Source organism: Stylophora pistillata, chromosome 4, assembly GCF_964205215.1.
Source record: "Stylophora pistillata chromosome 4, jaStyPist1.2, whole genome shotgun sequence".
NCBI classification, from domain to species: Eukaryota; Metazoa; Cnidaria; class Anthozoa; order Scleractinia; family Pocilloporidae; genus Stylophora; species Stylophora pistillata.
This window is the reverse complement of record NC_142522.1, coordinates 26623816-26648868: the sequence shown is the minus strand read 5'-3', so window position 1 is coordinate 26648868 and position 25053 is coordinate 26623816. Positions and strand designations below refer to the sequence as shown.

The window sequence follows — 25053 nt, the reverse complement described above, 5'->3', positions numbered from 1 at the left end:
AAGGGGTTTAAAACTAACTTTTAATGCTTCTGCGCAGTTTATTGAACTAAACACAGGCTCTCAGCAAACCTCTTTCCGACTGTCTCAAATCTTCCTTCGAGCAGAGGGACGTGCGTCTGGGCCACTTTAAAGCTTTAACTCCCAAGATCTGTTTGTTAATTCTCCATCAAGACGACAACTTCTACCTGATAAGTGTGAGTGTTCTCAGAACTTGTTTGCTGGATAATGTATGAATATTATAGGAAGAAGTTATATGCAAATCAGCTGTGGGAGTGAAAGGTTTAATCACTATAACCATCCTGCTACCACCATTATCTCTATCACTAGCTACCAGTACCACCGGGACAGCCAGTCTCACAGCTGATGTCCGTCCATACTGAACCGTCCACAGTGAAACTCTATCAAATGACAATCAGACAAGTCGTCGTTTATCAACTTACCCGGTTTCACTGAATACAAATTAAAAACAAAGCAAAGTAAACTCCACTGTATTTCCCCATGATAATCTCTTAAGGTGAATCAAGATTCTTAAGAATAAACCACAGGCAACTGCTGATTAAATCGAAAAATCAACTTTTAACCCTTTCACTGCCAAGATCCCATAGTAATTCTCCTTACTATCTGCCATACAATCTCATGATGTTAGTTTGGAGAATTTGGTTTTGGATCAACTGATGATCCCTAGGTTGTCTTTTTTTCCTTATTCTCGTTACTTGTGTGCTTGATATTGTATTGATATTGTAAGGAGAAATTCTGTCTTGGTCACCCATGGGAGTTAAGGGGGTAAGCAACCATTTGAACGCCTACCTCTATTAAAATATACCGTCATATAAATCCGTCTCGGATCTGTTACGTAGCCGTCTGGTCTTGCCTCCATGCTACGATTATTTAGTTCGCAGATACTTTCGTCGATGACAAAGTTGATGCTCTGACATTGTTTGCCTTTTTCGCATCTCTTGACGCAAACATCCGGGCTATTAACCCTGAAGGTGTCATATGTGGGTCCTTTAAGAGCTTTTTTGAAAGTTGAATCTTGTGATTCGCAATTGCTGATGGCGTTGGCATATAGGTTCTTATATGCCATTGGTAGAAAAACAGCCACACACAGCACTCTCAGAAATTTAAAGGTCTTCATGTCATAGTCGTCGTGTGGAGGAGCGGTGGCCTCATGGTTGGTGCGCTCGACTCCGCATCGAGTGGTCCGGGTTCGAGCCCCGGCCGGGGACATCATTTGTGTTGTGTTCTTAGGCAAGACAATTTACTCTCACAATGCCTCTCTTCACCCAGGTGTTTAAATGGGTACCGGAAAATTTAATGCTGGGGGGTAACCCTGCGATGGACTAGCATCCCATCCAGGGGGGAGTAGAAATACTCTTAGTCGCTTCATGCTACAGAAACCGGAGTTAAGCATCGGCCTGATGGGCCACTAGGCTCGTAAAAAGACTTTACCTTACCTTTATATCATAGTCATCAGCATATGCGGCTCCTTTAATGTACCAAAAGGTGAGTGTTTTTCGGAAGCAAGTAATCATTTCTCATGCTTTTATGCCAAGGAAGTTCCGTCTACAGCTAAGCAAAACAGGGGGTTAGTTGGAAACGGTTAGTTTACTAATACGAAAGCGATATTACGTAACAAAGCAATTTCTAAAGCTTGCATTGTAAATTTAAAAAGGGAAAAAAAATAATGAACAATCCCGATTTCAGAAAGGAAAAAAGGTTGACCACTGATAGCCTTACTTTTATCTCGTTTTGTTTTGTTTTGGCTGACTTTACAATCCTGTCTCTATCCGCACTAATTGATAAACACCTTTGGCGTGTTACCTTGCGGAAGACACGGAAGTTTTAGGAGCACGGAGAATGAATAACTCAAGCTATTTGAGCTCTCAGCAATTTATTTTGAACTGCGTCATATCTCAACGAACACACGACTGTCTTCGGAAATTGTTGTGTTATATCCTTTTCAGTGCAACGCCACAGTTTTTTCGGCGCATTTTAACAGTATGCCCTCTGCACGGCACATATCTACCTATAGGTCATCAAAGTACACAATAGGACACGCTATATGTTATATAAATATAATAATCCATCCATGATGAACATTAAGGGATTACTAAAGAAAACGCCGAGATGATTTGACGAAAAAAGACAAACAAATTAGATTGCCCGTCAGTTACTTAAACTGAAGCACCTAGGAGTAAAAAGAAATAAAAATGTATTTTTAACACTCTAGTAGATCTTCATTCAAACAAAGTGGTGTAATCTACTTAAGCTTCCGCTGAAAGCAAAAAAATGACCTTGTGATATTTTTTTCTTTCTTTCTCCACTTTCTCGCAAATGAAACGACGTTTGAAAGTTCATTTTAGGTACGCTGAGGAGTGAAGCATTTTAACCATATTTTCAGATCTGCATGTCGACTAGAGCTCTTTCAAAGGAATCATTCAACATGATAAGCGTAACTTTCGACGCAGCGAGAATAATTGCAGTGCTCCAGAATATGCTTAGCTCAACAGGGGTTGATACGCGAACCTGTTAACGTGCTCGACTGGGAAAATGATTTACCCATAATTGTACTAAGGTATAGTTTGGACTGATTCTTACCTTAAGAAGAAAATTCGTTATCTTTGCCCTTTCAATTACTTCTACAAACATTTCCAATGCATCGCAACATCAAATAGGCCGGTAATATCCTCTCTGGATTTAAACGATTACTTTCCCGCTTTAGTTTGTTAACGAGGGGCTGTCTCAACTATTACCCTCAATTGGAGCGCATTCAAACAGGATGGTTTCGTTTGTACTTTGCATTAAAATGACTTCTGTACTGACTTGTTATACTAACCCCTTATCTCTATTGGCTAACAGAGTGCTTAAAGTTTATTCCAAATTAGCTCTGTGGTAATTTCGCAATCTGTTTGGTTTAAGATTGCACCTGCAGTTGACCAATAGATATCCCTGCGAGGAGCTTTTTACTTCACAGAGAAGTATTTACTTGAACAAACCTTAGGGGCAAAAATGTCGGAAAGTGGAAACCTGCTGAAAATTTCAGTAAATGTTGAACTAAAACGGCTTCCTCAAGCCGTTTTATTTGATAGAAAAACTTGGTTGAGTTTCTTTGACTTCAAAATCTATTACGTGCAAGATTCAGTATTAAAGATGTCTGCATAATAATTATTTCCAACAGCAGTATGTTCTGACCTTGACAAAACGTCATCGGCAGTCTTTTTGTACATGTATTGTAAACATTTGACTCTTTACTCAGCTACGAGATAAAGCAAAAGTAACCTTCGCAATAGAAAGTAAATTTATGATTCAGATCTTCGCATTTGTGCAGTGACTTCAAGAGGAACAATTTCAGTTCAAGCGATTCTTATATAATACACACCTACTTTATTACAAGCAGTTTGGATTCCGTTCACGCAGTGTTATTGACTAAGTGCAGGAAGCTTTGAAGATCATGATTAGTCCTGAGAGATTTTCCTCGGACGTAACATAATCATGCCGCACGGTAATAACAGTAAATTATTCTCATCTTGGTCGTGGATGAATAAATCATAAAAGGGTAACTCCCTTCCCATTTATCTGCGTTTCCTGAGTCCTCGTTGTCATATTGCATATACTCCTCAGTAACAAGGGCGCCCTCTACTTGCTGACACTCAGACGAACCATAAGCTAGCAAGTAAAAAGTTTTGTCGACAGGGAGGATGACGGGATGGGACTTGTTACCATCAGTTTGACAACAAAACGAGATCCTTGTATTTTTGTCATATATCCCATCAGGAAGTGTCCCACCATGTCTGTTTCTGTTGGACGAGTCTTCGTCATCCCACTGTATAAATCCTTTGCTGAGTCCTACTGGACAACCACCTTTCTTGTAAATGCAATATTGGCCTGAAAAAAATGTTCAGATTTTATTTATCATGAGACTAGACAACTCAAGATCCGACATACTTCTTTCATGTTTATGATTCCATGTAGTAGCCGGTTAAGTAATACAAAGTTGTTTAATTAAAAGCGAAGCTCTCGAATAGTTTTGAAAATCACTTAGCGGGAGACAAGAAAAAAAAAACACATGGTTCGAGAGGAGAAGAAAGGAGTCCGTCGGTGGCCTATACTCCACAACCAGCGAACAGGCGTAAGTAACTGAGTTTTTACAGCGGGAGATTTGTCATCATGATCTGAAATAACCCAGGGAATGGCCAAATAGTTTGATAAACTAGGGATTGTCTTTGGGGTAAAATCACGTTAGAACTTTGGTTGAAGTTTAAGCCCGGAAAAACCGACCAAGTTTGGGATAAAGCGAAGGTCGTGATATCGATGATTAAAGAAACTCACATAACCAGATTACTCCAGTGTCTCTGACTGAGGCTTGTGGGGAAGAATCGAGCTCTCCCCATCCTCGGAGACCCAGGGGCAGTGAGTCGATTTCAAGTTAAGGGCAGAAGAGCCCCGGGGCTCTTCTGCCCTTCACTTGAAATCGACTCACAGCCCCGGGGTCTCCGAGGATGAGCTCTCCCGAGATAAGCCACCAACGTGGCGCAAGGAGAACATCGGAAAATCTCAAACAGCTTTGCACTGTCAAAAGTGACAGAATAAAGAAAAAGCTTCTGTGCTGGTGTGAAAATCTCTCGTTCATTCGCGCTATACTAGGAGAGAAAGTTGAAAAAATTAAAAATGTATGAAAAGTTATTACCCTTAGGCCATGGTTTCGTTTCATAACCGACTTTGTCCACATGTTTTATGCAGAAACTTCTGTTCAAATCATTTTTCCCAACAACTGCATCCAAATGAAAACTATCCGAGTGCCCTCTGTTGGGATAAGAGTCTTCCGTGTCATGGAATCTCCAACCTGTTTTCCACTCAGAGCCGTGAGGAGACTGAGGACAGCCTGTCTTGGGACGAGGAAGTCCATATGTCCCAGATGGCCACACTGCTGACACAAGAGAAATTTGGCCGTTAAACTTCCAAGATCTCAATATTCATATCCCTTTCTGTGTGTCCTAAATCCATAACAATACCTTTAATTAAAGACGGCTGTTTTTTGCCTTTTCACAACCGTGGAACGATGGAAAAAAAAAGTCTGAATTCCCATGAGAAATCAAACCTCAGACCTTTAAGGGGTTGGGAGTATGCGAATCGATGCTTTAGAACGACTTTTTATGGTGAGCTAGGTCATCATTAGGTTCGTGCATGACAAGCTAAAGGTCCTTTTTGCACAACTCACTATTTTGGTTTCCTTATGATGTTCAATTAAAGAATTAGGTTTTATGATCAAGCACTATAAACCATTTGATATATATATATATATATATATATATATATATATATATATTATTCACCAGCCGCAAGGTCCGTATTGGGAAAAACTCTGCCCGAGGTCTTGGATACCGCCCGAGGCCGTAGGCCAAGGGCGGTACAAGACAGAGGGCACAGTCTTTCTAAATACGGACCGACCTATGCTGGTGAATAACATTTTTATTTTCTTCTAACACATAACGAAATTATTGCCAAAAGAACCTGAATGATTTAGGGCTACAATTACGAGTTTAATTACGGAAAAATCCTCCATAACCTTAACTTGTTAGCGAGTGGATGATAAAGAAAACAGAAGTTGTTCAAATTAAAGAGAAAGCTTTCATCGAAATATTTTTATTTGTAAATGTAACTTGAAGGGCTTCCCAGCAAACTTTGAAACATTTTTTGACAAGTAACTGTCATGATCTGACACCTGTCAATTGAAGAGGAAAAACGGCTTACCCTTTTGAAAAAACAACAGCACTTGTATGACAAACACACACGAGTTAGATGACCAGGAGACAATCTTATCGTAAAAAAAAGGAAAACAAAAAAGCACTCAGAGATCTTACGGAAAGTACTGTTTATTTCCAACGACGATTAATCTTCGAAGATTTACCTCTGTTCCGGATCCTTTTTAAAATGTCACGGAAAGTCAAATTGTAAGTGAACGCAATGTGTTTTGGAGTTGTCAGTCTGCTTGTTCGTTTTCTGCAATGGTGTGTGTAAATCTGTCTTCCTTACACTGAAAAGATGAAGTCAGTGAGACTCTTTCCAGCTAGATAGAAGGGGATTTAATGCGACTTTTATTCACCTAATACCCCCGGTTTCTGTTGTGAAATTTACGGTAGAAATGTCGAAATTCAAGGCATTTGCGAAGAATAAGGGAAAGTGTTTTATAGAAGAACTCAAACCTTCGCTCAACCTATCACAAACGAACGAACTATGTGGAAAAAGGAAGAATTCAGATATTAACGAAGGAGAGTCACATTGATTAACGTCATTGTTAACTGCAACTACCTCTCGTTTTAACTTTCTGAGTTCCTTTTTGGAAGGATTATTTAATAACAAATTGTTTTTAGGTCGCGTTTCAATCGTTTTCAAAACGAATTCAGACATAAATGAGTACCACCAAATTTATTTCGAAATCAATTTTTACGGAAAAACCAGTGATTTGAGAGCGAGAGAGAAGAAAGAATGAAAATTATTTATTGCCAAAAGGTCGTGACCGAAGTCTTTGCTCCAAAATTCTGCCCGACCGGCAAAATGAGATATATTTGTGAAAAAATTGCAAGGAAGCTTGAGATGTTCTGCAAAGTCACTCAAGCGAAACGTAAACCGCCTGCTGTGAGCGGGCCGGATGTGGAGAATACTGCCCGCTCTCGGAACTAATCAGATTGCAGGATTTGTAGAATACCGCCCGCTCACGAACTGAGAGAAAAATAAATACATCTTATTCGATGGTTTAACATAAAATACGCGCTTAAATTATGTGTATTATTTTTTCCAAGGCCCGTAGGGGGTCGAAAAAATATGAGAAATGAGCAAAAACTCCGTGTTGTATTTATGGTAAGCCATCAAACAAGGGATTTTATCATTCCACTATTATTTCGTTTTGGAAACCTCTTATGGCCTTATTTGATCATCGTACCGACCGACCAAAAACGATTTAAGTGTTCTTAATGGCCGAAAACAAAAACCTAATGGTTTAAGAGTTCGTACCCTAAAAAACAGAAATTAAAATCAAAGTTTGAATCGTTCAGTGCGGCCATTTTTTCTTCGCTCTCTCTCTGTTATTTTCCCCGTTCTACAATGTAACACTGTGACAAATAATGTGTGTTCTGTTGCCTTAATATGCTAAAATGGCGTAATAATGAAAAAATAATTTCCTTCAATCTTGTCACCTGCCTGCTTGACAAATGAAAGGGTTCAAATCAGCTCGAAGTAACTGATTTGATTAAACAAATTAAAAAGTTCAAATCAGAAACGTGAAACCTAGTTTCCTCGTGTCAATGTCCGTCTTGAAGCAAATGTGAAGAAGCAACTTTTTAAAGAAGGTCCCTAATAGGCTTTTCGGGATCCGGGATTGGGCTTATTTAAAGGCCGGTATCCGGGAATTAAGAGTAAGAAGGGAGCGAGATGCGAGATTTTTGTCATGAACGAGACATGGGAATCTGCGATTTTGATAGGCGGGATTCGATAAGTGATCACTTAGACGAGCCGAGAGCCGGGAAGTCCGGTTTAAATAAATAAATAAAGTCCGATTAAATAAATTAATCTACGAGAAACTCCAAACAAGTCTAGCCTTCCACGCAGTGGTTTTTATGGGGATTGCATTGCTCTTCTCCTCAAACGCGAAAGTAAAACGCGATCCCCCAGAAACGTCTGCGTGAGAGGCTAAAAAAAGCCGCAGAAAGGGTCATTTATGGCGGTCTTATCTGCGCACGCGGCCTTTGCCCTGCGCTGTTGTTTTCCTGGCAACCTATTGGTAATATCTGGACATTCTGAGCTTTCCCCTGTCCAATAATAATGAACTTTGCTTTTTCGGTGACGGACCAACTCATCAATAGGGAAAAATTGGGATACGTTGCTCTGTGAGGGTGTCAGCTACTATCGATGGCATTGAATCGAATGACCCATGATAGACATAATAATAGTAATGATAATAATATTTTACGAGAAGGGAAAGAGCGGAAGAGACTTTTTGTGGAAAAAAATTCGGGCTCAGCCTCCACAAGAGTTGGTCTCCTACAAGGCTCTCACGGGAACAGAAGAATTGTGTTCAGTTAAGTTTTCTTTTTGTCCCTTGTTATGGAAATGTGGGATTGTCGTCACCTTTTTTGTTTTCTGCACTTGTTGAAATTGTTATTTGTTTCTTTGATACTGGTTGGTCGTTAGTAATACGTTTTTCCGTGATCGAAGTTGAACGGAAGGAATTGGATACTGTAACTAGCGTAAACATATTGTTCGTGCAAAACTTTAAAAACCTCTAAAAAGGAACAATATCATCGTTTTTGTCAAAAGAGGTAAACTTACGCCCTAAGATGAGCAAAGACTTCAACGGATCAATGCTGGTTGAGAAAATCATCACCCACCGAAAAAGCCCTTTTAAGTTGAGGTAATGGACTAAGAAAAAATTTTATGATCGGGATCAGGATTGCCCAATGTAATCCGTCGGGGTTACGGGATTGAAGAACACTATTGGGATCTTTAAACTCACGATACTTTTAAAACACCCACCTATATCATATTTCACTGTCATGTAAAACCGTCCCGAATCTGTTACATAATTGCCTGGTCTTGCCTCCATTGTTTGACTATTCAGTTCGCAGATCCTTTCGCCAATGAAAAAGTTGATACTCTGACATTTTTGTTCTTTATCACATCGCTTGACGCAAACATCCGGGCTACTGACGCCGAATGCGTCATATGTGTATCCTAGAAGAGCTTTTTGGAAGGTTGATTCTTGCGACTTGCACTTGCCGATGGCGTTAGCACGTGTCATCCTGAATACCAAATGGAGGAAAACAACTGTACATAGTACCCCCAGAATGCTTTGGGTTCTCATGTTAGGGCCAGTAATTTATTTATGGCTTCTGTAAGAACAAAAAAGCGAAAAAATTTTCTTACAACCTGTTTATCATACTTTGATATCGTACCCAGATCCTACCATCCATGGGTGGCAAAAAAAAAAAAAAAAAAAAAAAAACTCTGGCGGCGGAGCAAGGGATACGAGGAGGGCTCTAACATCCTTGAACAAAAATTTGAGGGCGCGCAAGCAGCCCAATCCCCCTCCTACTCCTACTTATGGTCAGATAAATGATGCTCGACAATATGAGCATTATCACCTTTTGAGCGTCACCCCTGAAAACATGGCACCATGCCGAAAATCATCCTCAATGTATTTAATTACGCTCAGCTTGATAAGTCAAAATAATAGCTATTGAAAGGACCCCCTTCCAAAGTCCCACCACCAACAGGTAAAACTTTAAAGGAAAATTAAAATAGAGGCTTACTAAGTTTAGAGCACAATGTTTTATTGGATGAATTTCCCTAAGGGGAAGCAAGAAAAGCAGGTTCACTAATGGCAATATTGAGGGTACAGAATTTATCTCTTGTTGAACTGTAATGCCAAGAAATTTTTAAGAAGTTTACACATTTTGCCGGCATTACATTGGTTAGCATTATGCCAAAAATTATGCCGGCATAACTTTTCTGAACCTACTCACACTGTGTTTTCACACAGAAATTACCGTAGGTGCACAGCAAAATTGGGTTGGTAAAATAATGACTTTTTTGTCATCCACAGCCGGATCTATCCATAAAGATCGTACTGGATATAAAAAGTATATTTCCAGCTTTTTTATGAACTTCCTGCCTGTTCATTGTCACGAATCGATTAAGAACATACCGTTGATACTGCGAATGTTTCCTTGTTACGACGAACCACACACAAAAAAATATTGGAAATTGGGAAATTCCAGTTAGGCGCCATTCACAGCGTGAATTCGTACTTAATTTCCTTTATGACTCACAACAAGAAAATATCAAACAGGGACAAAAATAATTGAAACTTTGAAAACTTAATGTGTAATGATTATGTGTTAAGTTTTCAAAGTTTTAAGTTCTTATTGTTTATTAAATCGGAATTATTTTTTTCCCTTTTTGATATTTTCTTCTATTATATATATAGTGATAAAATACCAGGATTTTTCATTTTACCAAAAAATCATTTCTTAATCGCGCGCAGTGAATCATTCGCTCTGAGGAAGGGCTAACGCTCGAAACGTCAGCTTTTTCACTCTTTAGGGTGGCCAATTTACAATTTCAACTTAATTGATATTACCAATTCAAGAGAGCTCAGTTCCCGCTTTTTGGAACAAAAAAAGATGCGAATTAGAAACTCTCACGGTACTTGAACGCTTCGCAGGAGTTTCATATCGTCACCTGGCATTAACATTTAACAACTTTTTGGGCCAATTTTCGATGTATGAGACTTAATGAAGAACATTACATTCCCTCTGCCATGATTCAATGCATACCGACAGGTGTTTACCGGGTATATATCGAAGTATGAATTACCAGTGGAACCTCGATTTAACAAACCTCTATATAACGAAGTCCTCGGTATAACGAACGATACTTCAGTTTCAACAAAATTTAACAACTTTTTGGGCCAATTATCGATGCATGAGACTTAATGAAGAACATTACATTCCCTCTGCCATGATTCAATGCATGCCGACAGGTGTTTACCGGGCATATATCGAAGTACGAATTACCAGTGGAACCTCGATTTAACGAACCTCTCTATAACGAATTCCTCGGTGTAACGAAAGATACTTCAGTTTCAGCCCGGCTAAAGTTACAGTAAAATGTATGTCACAGAATCCCGATAGAGCGAATCCTCGATATAACGAAGTAATTTCCCCAGTCTCTTGGCACCTCGTTAAATCGAGGTTCCACTGATTTGGTGCACTACAATCTTATTGCACGAATTTGAAATAATATTGGCGATGTTAAATAGTACCAAAAGATCAAACGCTCACCTCACGCAACTCCAAGGACATTAGACAAAGGAGGACATAAAAGATACCGATATTTAGAAAAGGAGGAATACGACTACATAGAGGAATGAAAAGCAGGTGCATTTGTGAGAAGCTTCTGTGGGGACTGGTAGAATCGTTTAAAAAAATACGATTTATATCTGCTTGAGGGGGGGCCCAATGACTCTATCGCCTCCCGCTGGGCTCCTGGCTGGGATCCAAATATGGATATCAGGACCTTTCTTTTATCGGAAACTTTTTCCAGGTTCCTGGGCGTAAACTTGTGCCAAGGGTTATCATGATGTTCTCCTCAGGTTCTCACTTCGTTTGACTCGTCCGCACTAGGTTTCAGATCATAATTACCGTGAGACTTCACTGCATAGCTTATGAAAACTTGTTCGTTCCTTGCGGAGCGAAGCCCATCTACGGAATCTTACCATCTCATCTCGCCCCAAAAATGATCCCAAGGGCGTAAATGATCCCCAAATCGACCCCTAAGTGATCAAGGCTCCAAAATGATCCCCAACTCTTAGATGATCTCCATCTGGATCCCAAAATGATCGCCTTTTATTACTGCAGTTGCACGGTATCAATGTGAATAACTAAAAGAAAATGACTTAAAACTTTTAATTCTAACAGACTGTTTTCAGGATTACGAGTATAAAGATCAATAGCTTGTATACCAACTAAACACGCGTGCTGGAAAGCTAACAGCATTTATACGTCTCGACTCAGATTCCATCAATATGGAAAATCAATCTCGCATTAAAAATAAAGCGCTTATAGAACTTGTTTCATATCAAGAACAAGTGTAGTGTGTTCTTGGATTAGGTCAAGGGAGGTGTCCGTGAACACCACCCAACGTCACGTCGTCTAGTTTGGAATACGACGGCAACGAGGACGTTGCAAAACAAAAATCTTATTGACAGAACAATCTTTTATTACTCAGCACCACCCCCTCCCACAAAACAGCAACGTGGAATCGCCAAAATTCACGTGCTCCGAAAACGGAAACCCCTATAGCAAATTATATAAGTTTCCATTTAAAACTTTAAGGCCGCTCACTTGCGTTTGGTGAAGTTGACGTGTTGCGCGCTACGAGACGATGCACACATTTTTGATCAACGAGCTCCACGGCGTTGCTGCCTATCTGTTTGAAGTCCCTAATTCAGTGCGTGGAGCTTTGTATTTTCTACTGGCTCAACTTCAAATTATATACCTGCGGACTTGCAGTTTCTACTCATCCGCATGATTTTGATCTGCTTAAAAGAACCACACAAATAACCAGATCAAGGATGCGCCACTTCTAAATTCAATTATTTGATTTTTGATTCATATTAGTACTATCTCTCTCCGACACGTGACGTGTGGACGTCTTTTTCTGCAGCATACACCTTTATTGTTATCTAACGGGCTATGCCAGCAACTAAACTACTCGCTACATCTAGTTACAAGCTCGGCCTTTATAGGTGCGGTTGAGAATCTAGAACGTTCCGTAACATTACAACAGATTCTATTTATATATCAGTTCAGGGATGACTTAGCATGACACAGCTACTTCTAGAAAATTCTTGAAGGTTACACTACAACACGCGTCAGAGCTATTTTTTTCAAAGGCTTTTGGTAAGATTTTCTTGAAAAATAAAGGGTGGAGTCCTAAATTTGCATTAGCCTCTTAGAGGAGCTGGAAAAGAAGAGGCCAGAAAGTGTTAACTTATCCAAAATTATTGGTTTCCATTGCCAGAGAAGAAGCCATAAATACCCATAGTGCCCCATGAACTATGTCCTATTTTCGAATCATCCTCGGTGTAAAAACCTGATGAGGTTTTCTTTGTTTCATGAGGTATTGTTTTGCTGTACGCTATTGTTTTTAATGTTTTGTTGTCTTTGTTTTACGTCACTCGTGAGCTTCACAGGTTTTTACACCGAGGATGAGCCCTATTTTCTTGTTATGGACTCAATCATATAAAACTGTTCATTTTGAATGTACAGTTGAGCTTCTGTAGCAACGAAATGCTGTTAATACGCGGGTGAGTTCTTACTTTTAGAAGGAAAATTTAATAAAATTGTGAAGTAAATGATTTAGGAACAAGTCACTTTTCAGCTGAGTTGCTGATAGCTCATGCGTAAAGATCGCCGAGTCACTGAAGTATGCGAGAGCTGTGGTTCTGCTGTCTCTCTTCAAGCCAATATCATACACAGCATGGCCGGAGTTTTTGAAATCAAGGACAGGGTTATCGCTGATAACATGATTAACTTTCTTATCACCATTTATATAAATCCTGAACGTGTGCTCCGATCTTCCCCACGTGATTGCCACGTGCCTCCAGACATCTGTTTCCACGACATCACTGTAACAAAACGTGCAATGTAAACAAAACTGATTAAATTTCACATCTGTAAGTGAAGCTTGTAACACACCAAGGAAAAGAATTGCGGATATGACCTAAGACTTTTTTAAATGTGTGAGACAAATAAAAACTCTGATTCCTCGCAAGGATTCCAGTGTCAGCTGGCCTCCTCCAGGCGTTCAATTGATAAAAGGGGCGCAATGAAGGCGGCAAAGTAGAGCAACGAACAAGTCCTTTCACTATCTAACATTGAACACATGACGCCTGGCAGTTGGCTTTGGATTTTTTGTCTTCCAGCATAAGCCCTAACTGACAGAACATCGAGCAGAGTGGACTTGCACTCGTTAAATTCTAAACTCGCGTCGTCTCAGATTTAAAGCTTTATCTCGGGGCCAAACGTTCGCACAAGATTTAATCAACTGTTTTGCACCAAAATGAACGGCCTCGTTGATTGAGAAAGAAGGAAATTTAGTCACCTGAACTTAGTACATGAAGTAATCATGTCGCTCGTTCCACTGACGTCCCTTCTTCCCTGGAAACAAAGCCGACCGTTTATCTCAATACCAATTCGGAACTGATCAATCAATCAATCCAATCCTTTATTTAAACACGTGACACCTAGGAGTACAGAAGTTCTCGTTAAAACGTGTACGTGTATGTACAATTAGAAAGAAAACATAATTTCTGTAAGAATACAAATAATAAGTAGATCTATTAAATAACTAAAAACAGGATCGAAGATCATAGACGAGAGCTATCAATAGAAATTTACAATATTAACAATATTAACAATAACAATATTTACAATCACTACCGCTAAGCCTTGTGGGCTTTAAGAGAACGCTTGAATGAAACAATATCTGGAGAATCTTTGAGTTTAGGGGGTAGCGCATTCCAAAGTTTTTTACCTAAAAATGAAAATGACCGATGTAAAAACTCAAGATTAAAAGGAGGTAAATCTAGCCTTGTACTGAGCCCACGTAAACTATACGGTACATTTCTAAAATTAAAAAAAATCACTTATATAAGGAGCCCCCTTATCATACAAGCACTTATATAACATAACTAACGATTGGAATTGCCTACGATTCTCCAAGGACTTAATGTCGGCTAGCTTGAGGAGGAAGTACGGTATGACACAGACATTGTCAGACCAGTCTGCATAAACTTCTTGCCCACTTATCATGGGCGATTCGATAAAAATCCAAACTGCAATTGTCAGATCAGTGTTTTGGAAAGGAACTGATGGTGTCTCTACGAACGTTCCCGGTGTTCCGTCTAAATACAAAACATTTCTGCCGCCTTTTCGGAGAAATTTTGCAGCTTCTCGTAATCTAAATTAAAAAGAAAGGTGATATTTAGTTAATCAAAGGGCTTTACGATGACGTGAAAAAAAAAGTCATTTTAGATGATCTTAAAGAGTAGGTGAAAATAATTTTGAGGATTGAGGGTCTTCGGGTCTTAAGCACACAATCAGAAGCCGCCAAAAGATTTCATACTCAAGCAACAGAATACCGGAAATAACATCACTCAGAATTGAAAAGCCACTGAGAATAAAGTTCTTAACCGAAGAAATATGATAAGGCCCAAGAAACAGAGAAAGTAATAAAATGATTTTTCAAAATTGGAAGCCACGAATGGTTTGCAGTTTCTTAGTGTGTAATTTTCTCAGTTTTACTTGGAATCAAGAGTAACGTTTTCCTATTGAGTAATTGGCTCGATTATTCCAGCTTGAGCCCTGTTTAATAATACTACCTCAATTCTCATAGTAGCAGGATTTAAAACGACAAAGTATCTATCTGTCAGCACTTAACCAAAAGAACTTGATTCCTTATGTTAGCGAGCTGTCCGTGTCAATGAGTGTCCAGTGAAAGAAGGAGCCTGGAAAAATTTTATCGATACCACAATCAATATTTTTTAATAACACCTTAATTAATCTACCGCGAGAATAAAGAGGACGAATTCGAGGAGGTTCTGCTCTGCACGTGCGCTTTGTATGACCGAGTGAAGCTTGGAGGGTGTAGTCGCTAATTTCACACTTTATTTCTAAGTTCTAAAATCGAGATCAGTTTTATGATTGGAATATGTACGAGCTTTAGGAATCCGCAGTGAGGTTAAATGAAAAACTACAACAACAAACCTGTCCGACTCAATCCATTCCACCCGTTTTCTCTTTGCTCGCCATGCCTTATCGCACAGGCCTCCCAACACTAGAACAAAAAATTCTTTTTTTGTTTTTAAATATAAATGTTCAACAAAAGGTAAGAACATTCCGCCCCCCATGAACACACATGTTAAAGGGCAAGTTCATAGTCAATCGTTTTGTCTCATAGACTTTCAGTTTACTAAGCTTCTCCAGAATCTGATTCTTCCAGTAAACAAATCTTGGTGATTGGCCCTCAGTAAACATCAGTGGTGATTGGCCCTCAGTAAACAAATCTTGGTGATTGGCCCTCAGTAAACATCAGTGGTGATTGGCCCTCAGTAAACAAATCTTGGTGATTGGCCCTCAGACCCTTTGACCCTCACTTCTACACTCCTGACCAGTCCGACAGATCCAGGAAACACACTGGTTACTAGTCCGATTGGCCACTGATATCATGGAACATTATCATCGGCAATAAGGACTAACTCTCCAATTTGCAAGTTCCTTTGTGCTTTGTGCCACTTCTGACGTTCTTGTAGCGAGGGAATGTACTCCTTGAGCCAACGCTTCCAATAATGGTTAGCCAGAAGCTGTGCCTGGCGCCGTCGCCTTCGACTAAACTTGTCGCTGTCATCGACCATTTCTGGGGGTAGATTCACTGTGGGATGAATGTTTAAGAAATGGCCGCTGGGTGTGAGAGGCTCCTTGTCATTCAGGCTTAATGAATTTCTTGTGAACGGTTTGAAGTTAGCAATTCTTTGAACTTCAGCAAACACTGTCTGGAGTTTCTCTTCGTTGATAAGGTCTTTACCAAAGATAGCCGTCAGGCTCCTCTTTACGGTTTTCAGAAGTCTTTCCCAAACTCCAGACATGTACGATGCCCCTGGAGGGTGAAACACCCACTTACAGCCACGCTGTCACAAATCTCTACCCACTTTCTCATTGTCGATTTTATCAATAGCCTCTTTAACCTGCTGATCAGCCCCAACAAAGTTCGATCCATTAGAGGAGAGAAGCTCCTTCACATTTCCCCTTCGATTTAGAAATCTCATCAGCAGCTAGATGAAGTCATCTGTTTCCAGGGACCTGGAAATCTCAAGATGCACGGCTCGAGAGTTTATACATACAAAGTTGGCGCCCCATCGCTTCTCTGCAACGTTTCCTCTCCCTCTCTTCGCGTAAAAAGGGCAACTGAAATAGTCAACACCGGAAAATGTGAACGGTCGTTCATAGGGCGTCAGCCTAATCTTTGGTAATTCTGCCATTTCTTGAGTCATCTTAGGTGCCATTCGTCTCTTGCAGGATATGCACCTCCTAGTAATCTCCCTCACCGCTGCTCTTCCCTTAACCACCCAGAATTGTTCTCGAAGAAGGGAAAGTACTTGCCCAACTCCACAATGTCCATATTTCCCGTGTACATAGCGTATCTGGATCGTGGTGACTTGATGATTCTCCGGCAGGATCATAGGGTTCACAGCATCAGGAGCTACGGGTGCTCTCGAGATTCTATCACCGACTCTCAATACACCGTCATTCATGATTGCTGGTTTAAGCTTCACAATATGGCTTGACGCCTTCACTTGTCTCCCAGCTTTGAGATCCTTTATCTCTTGCGGGAAGACGCTCTTCTGTACCAACTTGACAACTTCTCCTTTAGATTTTTCAATTTCTTCGTGACAGATACGCCGTGTGATTTCGCATGTGTTTGTCTCTTCTTTCTTTTTTCTGGAGGACCACTTGATCCACTGTAGAAACTTCAGTAACCAGGCAAATGTGCGAAAAAGAGCGATCCAGCTAGAGAATCGGGTCAGAAGGCAGTTTAAAGATGCTGTTGGGTTAACCGTGGTCACGTACACTTCTTTCTTTATCTCCAGCTACTCTACTGCGATGTTCTCAAACTTGGATTCTGGCCAGTAATCCTCACTACTATACAGGAAGGGTGGGGGCCTTTTAGCCAGCGCTTGTTCTTAAGGAATTCATTCATCCCAAGGCCTCGACCGACATCATTGGCGGGGTTCTGTTTGCCAGGACAATGTCTTCACTGTTGTGGTGATGTGTGGTCCCTAATCTCTCCAACTCGATTGGCCACATAAGTTTGAAATCGGCTGTTCTCGTTGTGAATATAGTTTAAAACGATCATGGAGTCGGTCCAAGAAACCACTTGTTGAAACTCAAAGTTCAGTTCCTTTCACACTGCAAGATCAACACGTGCTGCTAAAAGAACTCCCTGTAGCTCAAGACGGGAAATACTGACAGTTTTGATTGGGGCATTTCTCGACTTTCCAATAACAAATGCACATTCTACAGTTCCATCAGAGTAGGTAATTCGGAGGTATGTGGCGGCACCATATCCAACTTCCGACGCGTCGCAGAACTGATGAAGCTGTAGAGTAGCTCCTTCATGGTCTAACTGACTAAAGTAATATCTGGGCACATTCACGTTCGCCAGAAGAGGTAGGTCATTTTTCCACTCCAACCATCTTTGTAGGAGTTCTCCTTCGAGAGTTTGATCCCACGCCCTTTTAAGTCTGCGCAATTCTTGCATGATTTACTTCGCAGGCAACATTACAGGCGCAGCGAGGCTCAGTTGGTCGAAGACCGAGCAGATTGTCGATAGAACTCCCCTCGTGGTGTTATATATCTTTTTCAAACTCTAAGACTTTGAAACCAAACGTGCCCGACTCTATGTGCCACCGTACCCCCAGTGCTCTATCGACGGGTAATTCATCAAGATTGACATCCAGAGACGGGTCAGCTCTCTTTCCCAGGGGTATAGAGGTTTTGCATGGCAGCCACGTTGCATGGTAGGAAGAAAAATTTTTCCCATGGGAAAAATAATCTATTGTTCCTGCCATGCAACATGGCTGCTGTGCAAAACCTCTATAGAAGCCCAGATCTTGCGGTTGTTGCTAACAAATTTCGTCAAGTTAAATCCGCCCTTAGCACAAAGTTTAATCAAATTTTCCATCAGCGCAATTGCACTTTCCGGTGTTGGTACTGATTTTAAGAGGTCGTCAGCATAGAAGTTGTGTTTAAGAGTGTCTATCGTAACCGGATCAAAACTTCCTTCATTTTCATCAGTAGTTCTCAACAGGGCAGAGTTAGCTGAGCAGGGTGAGTCGGCTGCTCCGAATATGTGTACTGTCATCGCGTACTCTTGTGGTGTTTTGTCCATGCCTTCTCTCCACCACGGAAATCGTAGTGAATCTTGGTCTTCTGGGCGCACTTTCACCTACTGGAACATGCTTTCAATGTCCCCAACCAGAGCCACATTCTTCTCACGAAATCTCAACAAGACTCCAACTATGTGGAATCTGGTGACCAGTAGTCTAGACCGCAATGTTATTAACCTGCGGTGTGCGTTCGGCACATGGGCAGAAACAGTTAAAAAACATGTGCTCGAGTGCATGAGAGAACCGCCATGTCGAAACTTGTACTCGCTATGTACTCGTTGTTTTGTTTTACTAAGCGTGGCCGCCCTGTTTTATTCTGTCACTGTTAGAAGTTTCTGATTAAGTATTCGTTGATTAAAGTCTATTAATTCAGTCTTGTGGTTTACACGAACTAAATTGATCGTGTAATCAGGCCCCTATAACAGATTCTTATTCAAGGACGTTCCTTGGTGTTCTGCGCAGCATCAAGGACCATCCCTACTTTGTTGGGCTTGCTGCTGGTAGTGACTGCAAGGTGAGGCAGACACTACGTTCTGGGACCAGAGTTGGAAGCGTCTTCATCTGATAGCCTTCGAGCATATCCCTTCGCTATGTAATCTTCCATAGTAGCACGGTATTTCTCCTCAAGACTAGGATCTCTATGGAACTTTCGTCTCAAACTCTGCAATCTCATTTCTTGCATTCGTTCGGTTATTCGGTAGCTGAACATCATCTCTCCTCCACAACAGCCCCGTCTCATAGTGATCTTCGTCATTAGGTCTTGTTGTCTTATTTAGGATGTCCACTGCTCGCATATCCTCTCTGGATAAGATAAGGTATCGGCGTTTACAATTTGCGTCCCCTTCCGTTTCAGCCTTCAAATTGCTCTTTGTTCCAAACCCCTCCACCCTCCAAAACTTCTCTACTTGGTCATACATATTCTTTTCGCATGTGACAAAATTTACTGAAATGTCCCTGTTTCTGTGAGCCATGAATCGTTCCAGTTATGACCCATCCCGGTGGGCCACGCAGAGCTTGCAATTGGCTGTCGGGCTTGTTTGACTTTCGAACTTCAAAAACTTCATGTGCGTCATTGATATCCTTTCCAATGAGCACTGCCACCTTTCTCAGCTTCACGTCAGGTATTTAAATGTCCGCTAGGTATGGGTGTAATTTTCTGTCAAAATCTTCTGGAAGGCACTTCTCTGCCATATTTACCTTCTCTGATACAAGGCCTTCTTCCACAGTAATGACCTCTCCTTCTCCACTTGCGGATTGCAACTCGAATTCTACAACTTCAAACTCTTCATCGTCTTGTTGCAAAAGGGTGCTAACCGACACCACTTCCTTCCGACCTTTCAGGCCTAGTTCATTAGCAACGTCGGAACTAATCATGGTTCCACGTGAGCCATTGTCTAGCAATCCGCACGTGGTGATGGACCCCATCGGACGATGAGATCTTCACTGGTATCGCATGGAGAAGTATGGTCTTCTTCTTGGTCGGCTCTATTGCGGTTGCGTACTGCACTGTACTCCTAAGTTCAGCCGTGCTCGGATGCTCACAATTCCTTGGGTTTGGCTGATTCTCCGCAGGTTGTTGTTCCCGTTCATGGGTTTGGTTGCCTCATTCAGTGTCTCCATTGTCTCTTCTTGGGGGTTGTGAAGAAACCTGTGGTGTCGTTTATCACTTCTACGTGGATAGAACCTTTGGGATTCACACCTGTCTCTACGATGTCCTGACCTCATACAAACATGACACAACCTATGGCGTTTCACAATATCCCAGCGGGTCTGCAGATCTTTGTTTTGGAACTCGAGGCATGAGGCCAGTTCATATGCAACAAAGCCAAGGCAAACAGCTCTGTACTCCGAGTAAGGGCTTACTCTGTCCATTACTCGTTCCTGGCCTTCTAGATGCATGAGTCTTTCGCAGAGAAATCAGTAGCAAAAGATGAGGTCTGCCTTGGGTCCGGAGGAACTTTACTTCTGTTGGGTATTTTTTTGTTTGTTTGCTCTTGTCTCCATGGTTAGTATGGCGACTACACCTGCAATCCTGGATCATTCTTAATTGCAGCCTGTCGTTTGACAAACTTGGCAAGATCTTCTAGACCTGGATTCTGCCCATTTTCTCTGATGGAATGCGATACGTCAGCCCACTTGTTGATCAAGTAGTCGGGCAGTCGTCCGGCGATGAGCTTCATATTCGCTGTTGTGCTTACTTCACGTTCATAGTCCCCTTGTAATCTTTTGGTGGCACACTGGAGTTGTTCCGAAAAGTTACGTAGACCTTTAAAATCTCTAGTTCCCTGTTTCGGTCCCACTGTCAGCTTTTCGATGAGGGCAGTCGCAACTGTAGCTGGTTGACCATAGCGATCTTCTAAATTGGCAACAATATCTTCATATGAACACCCTGCAGATCTTGCTACAACATCTTGTGCTTCACATGTCACAAACTTCGGTAGAAATTCAATTTTCTGCGCATCAGATAATTAGCCATCTTCCAAGTTGTCTCGAATCCTTCTCCTAAAGACTGGAAAGTCTGCGGCACTTCCACTAAATTTTACTGGCTGCATCGTCTGAAACGTGGTGACTCTCAAGAAAACTGACTGCGTTGAATTTGTGCCTGAGTGTTGAATAAATTCGGGGGCTTTGGGGTTCATTGGCTTAGTCTCCCGTTGACAGTTGGCAACCCAATCGGCTGTCTGTTCTTGATTTGGTAGATGAGGTTCAAGAGAGAATCTGAGTTCATCTTCATTTCTTACAACCGAGTTCTCTTCATTAGATTCACTGCCATAATCCTCTAAAGCCAGCAAACCAACCTCCTTTTCTTCTAACTGAATTTTAAGGTGGCTCGTACTAGTTTCCTCGCGCGGGGAACAGATAACTCTTGCTTCACGCGCGAGAGAAACGTGCGAAAGAAGCGCGAGATTAAAAGACGAAAATTTAAAACAAAGATGGCGGCGCGAGGATTTATTTCTACTTATGTGAGAAGTTTACCTAAGAGTTTGTATTTTATGTGTTGACCGGCCACTGTGAATGCAGGAGATAGAAACTAAAATAAAGAGAACTATTTTCGGAGAAGTAAAGGTTGCTTCACTTCACATTTAAAAGAAATATTCAAGCGATATGAAATCTTGTGACGGCAAAAAAAAAGAACTCAAGTGAAGCATAATCTACCTGAAGTGGAAGAAGACTTTAAAAACTTCAAGGAAAATAATATGATATGGCCAGAAGTCATGTGTAGGAATTTTAAGATGAGCCTGGGAGGGTGTCTTTGAAGGCTCTTTAATGATTTTCTTAGCTGTAAACATCAGATCGTAGGTGCTCGCGAGAGCACACGCAATTGTTAGCGGTAGCTAAAACAGATCATGAGCAAATGTCGATCTTATAGAATCCAGATTTTTAAATGCGCGAGAACGCGCGTTGAAATTTCTAAACTCACGAAAGCTATTGCATGAAAACAAGTCCGGTGACCCCTTCTTTTTATTGCTCCAATATGATAATAACGTCGGAAGGAATCATCAGAAAAAAAACTAGAAAATTCTGCGGAAGGATATTTGCGATGTGTGACAATTGCCTTTTTTTTAGATTTTCTGAAATTCCGCTCGGTAGAACTTTTTAAAAATCTTTGTGCATGCTCCTTTTCAAGTGCCAAAAGCAATAACTGAAAAAAATCACGGGGTCACCGGGTTAGTTTTCGAATTATTTAAGCCACAAGCTAAAAAAAATGCGTCTTAATACGCCCATGAAAGCGTTGCCATGGAAACTGCTAGTGACGAAATGACACCTATTTTTGGATAACCAATTATTATATAATTCAACCCCGTAAAAGTGTTCAACTGGCCTTGGTTAGTCTTTCTGTTATATTCTTTCAAAGTTACAAACCATCAAAAAGATGAAAACTGGTACGAGCCACCTTAAATCTCATTTCTTTAGGAACTTTTTGTTTTTGCATTTCGATAACAATTTTTTTCTTCTCCATTACTGTCTCATACTGTGCTGTCTCTAATGCCTGGTTTGCCATGAGTTTCTTCAATTCTACGTTTCTTTCAGTTCCTTTAGATTTGAAGATCTCGAAGATCTGGACGACTTTGACTTAGTTGAAGTTATCAGTGACAATTTTGGTTGCCAATTGGAGGATTTTAAACTATTCTTTGAAGAGTGAGGTGAACTTGGTCGTGAATAATCTTCAACTATCTTTTCGCATCGAGAATAATCGTCATAAATTTTACTGTAATGCTGTTCGACACGCTCAAATCCTTCAAAAGACAAGTTCTTAAGAATATAACTCTGATACAAGTCACTATAACGAGCCCATGTATGCTCAAGGCTCCTCACTGCTTCACGAACTTCCTCACATTCTCGTTCCTCAGCAATACTGGTTTTAACTTGATTTATGACTGTACTTACTCGAGCCAAATAGCCTCCAAGTGAGCGCCTTGCCTTATAGATTTCTTCCGCTGCAACATCTTCCCGGTCTTTTATATTAACCCTTCTAGTTCGCACAGGATCCGCACTTTTACAAACATGTCCGACTCAATCCATTCCACCTGTTTTCTCTTTGCCCGCTATGCCTTATGGGAGGCACACGCCTCCCAACACTAGAACAAGAAATTCTTTTTTTTTAAAAACATAATTGTTCAACAAAAGGTGACAACAGAGGGTAGGGTCAGCATTCTACTGTCCACCTCACCGAGCAATTTCTATGCGTGAATAATATTATTTAAGGAACTGCAGAGAGATCAGTACTATATGAAAGTGATATATATTTAACAATAAGACTCAGATAAAAGATAGTGAAGAGCAAAAGGACTGTTCATCTATTAGTCTTGTGAAGTTCTCTGTGCCACCACAGTTGATCAACAAATGATCAAGAGATACTAAGGCACCTATCGTGTTTAAAGAAAAATAAGGTTACCCACCTCAAAACTTAATTATATAATTGCCATGTGAAAAGAAGCAACATGTTTTTATGAGTTTCGTGGGTAAAACTCTATACAAAAAAAAATTATACTGTATCTGTGAATTGTTTGAAACGTTGGCGCATTGTAATTATTAGAAAAGAGAATAGAAAACCTTTTGTCTCCAAATAACAGTGGACCCACTCGTTCGTGCTATAAGGGTCAAGCCAGTAATGACCATTGACTGCTTGTTTTCCTTTGCTCGCCTGAATCTCTGCGCACGACTTAGCTGGCAGTTCAGGGATCGAGCCAAGAGGAACTGAAGATAAAAAAGTGAAAAATGAATAGATTTAAGTGATTTTTAAAGTATCTGTTACCTAAGTCCTTTACCAATTTCAAAACGAGCGCTATTTTTCCTATGGGAAACTATGAATTCTTTTTGAGACCTCGAGGAAAGGTCTGGAAGGGGTTTAAAACTAACTTTTAATGCTTCTGCGCAGTTTATTGAACTAAACAGAAGCTCTCAGCAAACCTATTTCCGACTGTCTCAAATCTTCCTTCGAGCGGAGGGACGCGCGTCTGGGCCACTTTAAAGCTTTAACTCCCAAGATCTGTTTGTTAATTCTCCATCAAGGCGACAACTTCTACCTGATAAGTGTGAGTGTTCTGAGAACTTGTTTGCTGGATAATGTATGAATATTATGGGGAGAAGTTATATGCGAATCAGCTCTGGGAGCGAAAGGTTTAATCGCTATAACCATCCCGGCTGCTACCACCATTATCTCTATCACTAGCCACCAGTAACACCTGCACAGCCAGTCTCACAGCTGATATGCGTCCATACTGAAACGTCCACGGTGAAACTCTATCAAATGACGATCAGACAACTCGTCGTTTATCAACTTACCCGGTTCAACAGCATACAAACTAAAAACAAAGCAAAGTAAACTCCACTGTATTTGCCCATGATAATTTCTTAAGGTGAATCCAGATTCTTAAGAATAAACCTCAGGCAACTGCTGATTGAATCGAAAAATCAACTTTTAACCCTTTCACTGCCAAGATCTCATAGTAATTCTCCTTACTATCTGTCATACAATCCTATGATGTTAGTTTGGAGAATTTTGTTTTGGATCAACTGATGATCCCTTGGTTGTCTTTTTTTTCCTTATCTCCTTACTTGTCTGCTTGATATTGTAGTGATATTGTAAGGAGAAATTCTGTCTTGGTCACCCATGGGAGTTAAGGGGGTAAGGAACTTTTTGAACGCCTACCTCTATTAAAATATACCGTCATATAAATCCGTCTCGGATCTGTTAAGTAGCCGTCTGGTCTTGCCTCCATGCTACGATTATTTAGTTCGCAGATACTTTCGTCGATAACAAAGTTGATGTTCTGTCATTGTTTTCCTTTTTCGCATGTCTTGACGCAAACATCCGGGCTATTAACCCTGAAGGTGTCATATGTGTGTCCTTTAAGAGCTTTTTTGAAAGTTGAATCTTGTGATTCGCAATTGCTGATGGCGTTGGCACATGGGTTCTTGCCTGCCATTGGTAGAAAAACAGCCACACACAGCACTCTCAGAAATTTAAAGGTCTTCATGTCATAGTCGTCGTGTGGAGGAGCGGTGGCCTCATGGTTGGTGCGCTCGACTCCGGATCGAGTGGT

The 25053-nt window shown here is 40.8% G+C and overlaps 1 protein-coding gene and 1 pseudogene across 2 annotated transcripts; both read right to left on the bottom strand.

Annotated features, from left to right (window-relative positions):
* Window positions 1-1557: 1557 nt before the first annotated feature.
* Window positions 1558-10955, bottom strand: LOC148733093 (uncharacterized). Of its 2 annotated transcripts, none has more exons than XM_088757155.1 (4): window positions 10839-10955; window positions 8530-8885; window positions 4688-4927; window positions 1558-3885 (listed from the first exon to the last, which is right to left on the bottom strand). In XM_088757155.1, the coding sequence occupies exons 2-4, from the start codon at window positions 8855-8857 to the stop codon at window positions 3491-3493; spliced, it is 963 nt and encodes a 320-aa protein (XP_088613281.1). In that variant the 5' UTR covers window positions 8858-8885; window positions 10839-10955; the 3' UTR covers window positions 1558-3490. The 2 variants fall into 2 exon arrangements, with proteins under 2 accessions (XP_088613281.1, XP_088613282.1); XM_088757156.1 differs by having other exon boundaries at window positions 4688-4924.
* A 1687-nt stretch (window positions 10956-12642) lies between these two features.
* LOC148733092 (uncharacterized) lies at window positions 12643-24987 on the bottom strand (annotated as a pseudogene).
* Window positions 24988-25053: the final 66 nt, after the last annotated feature.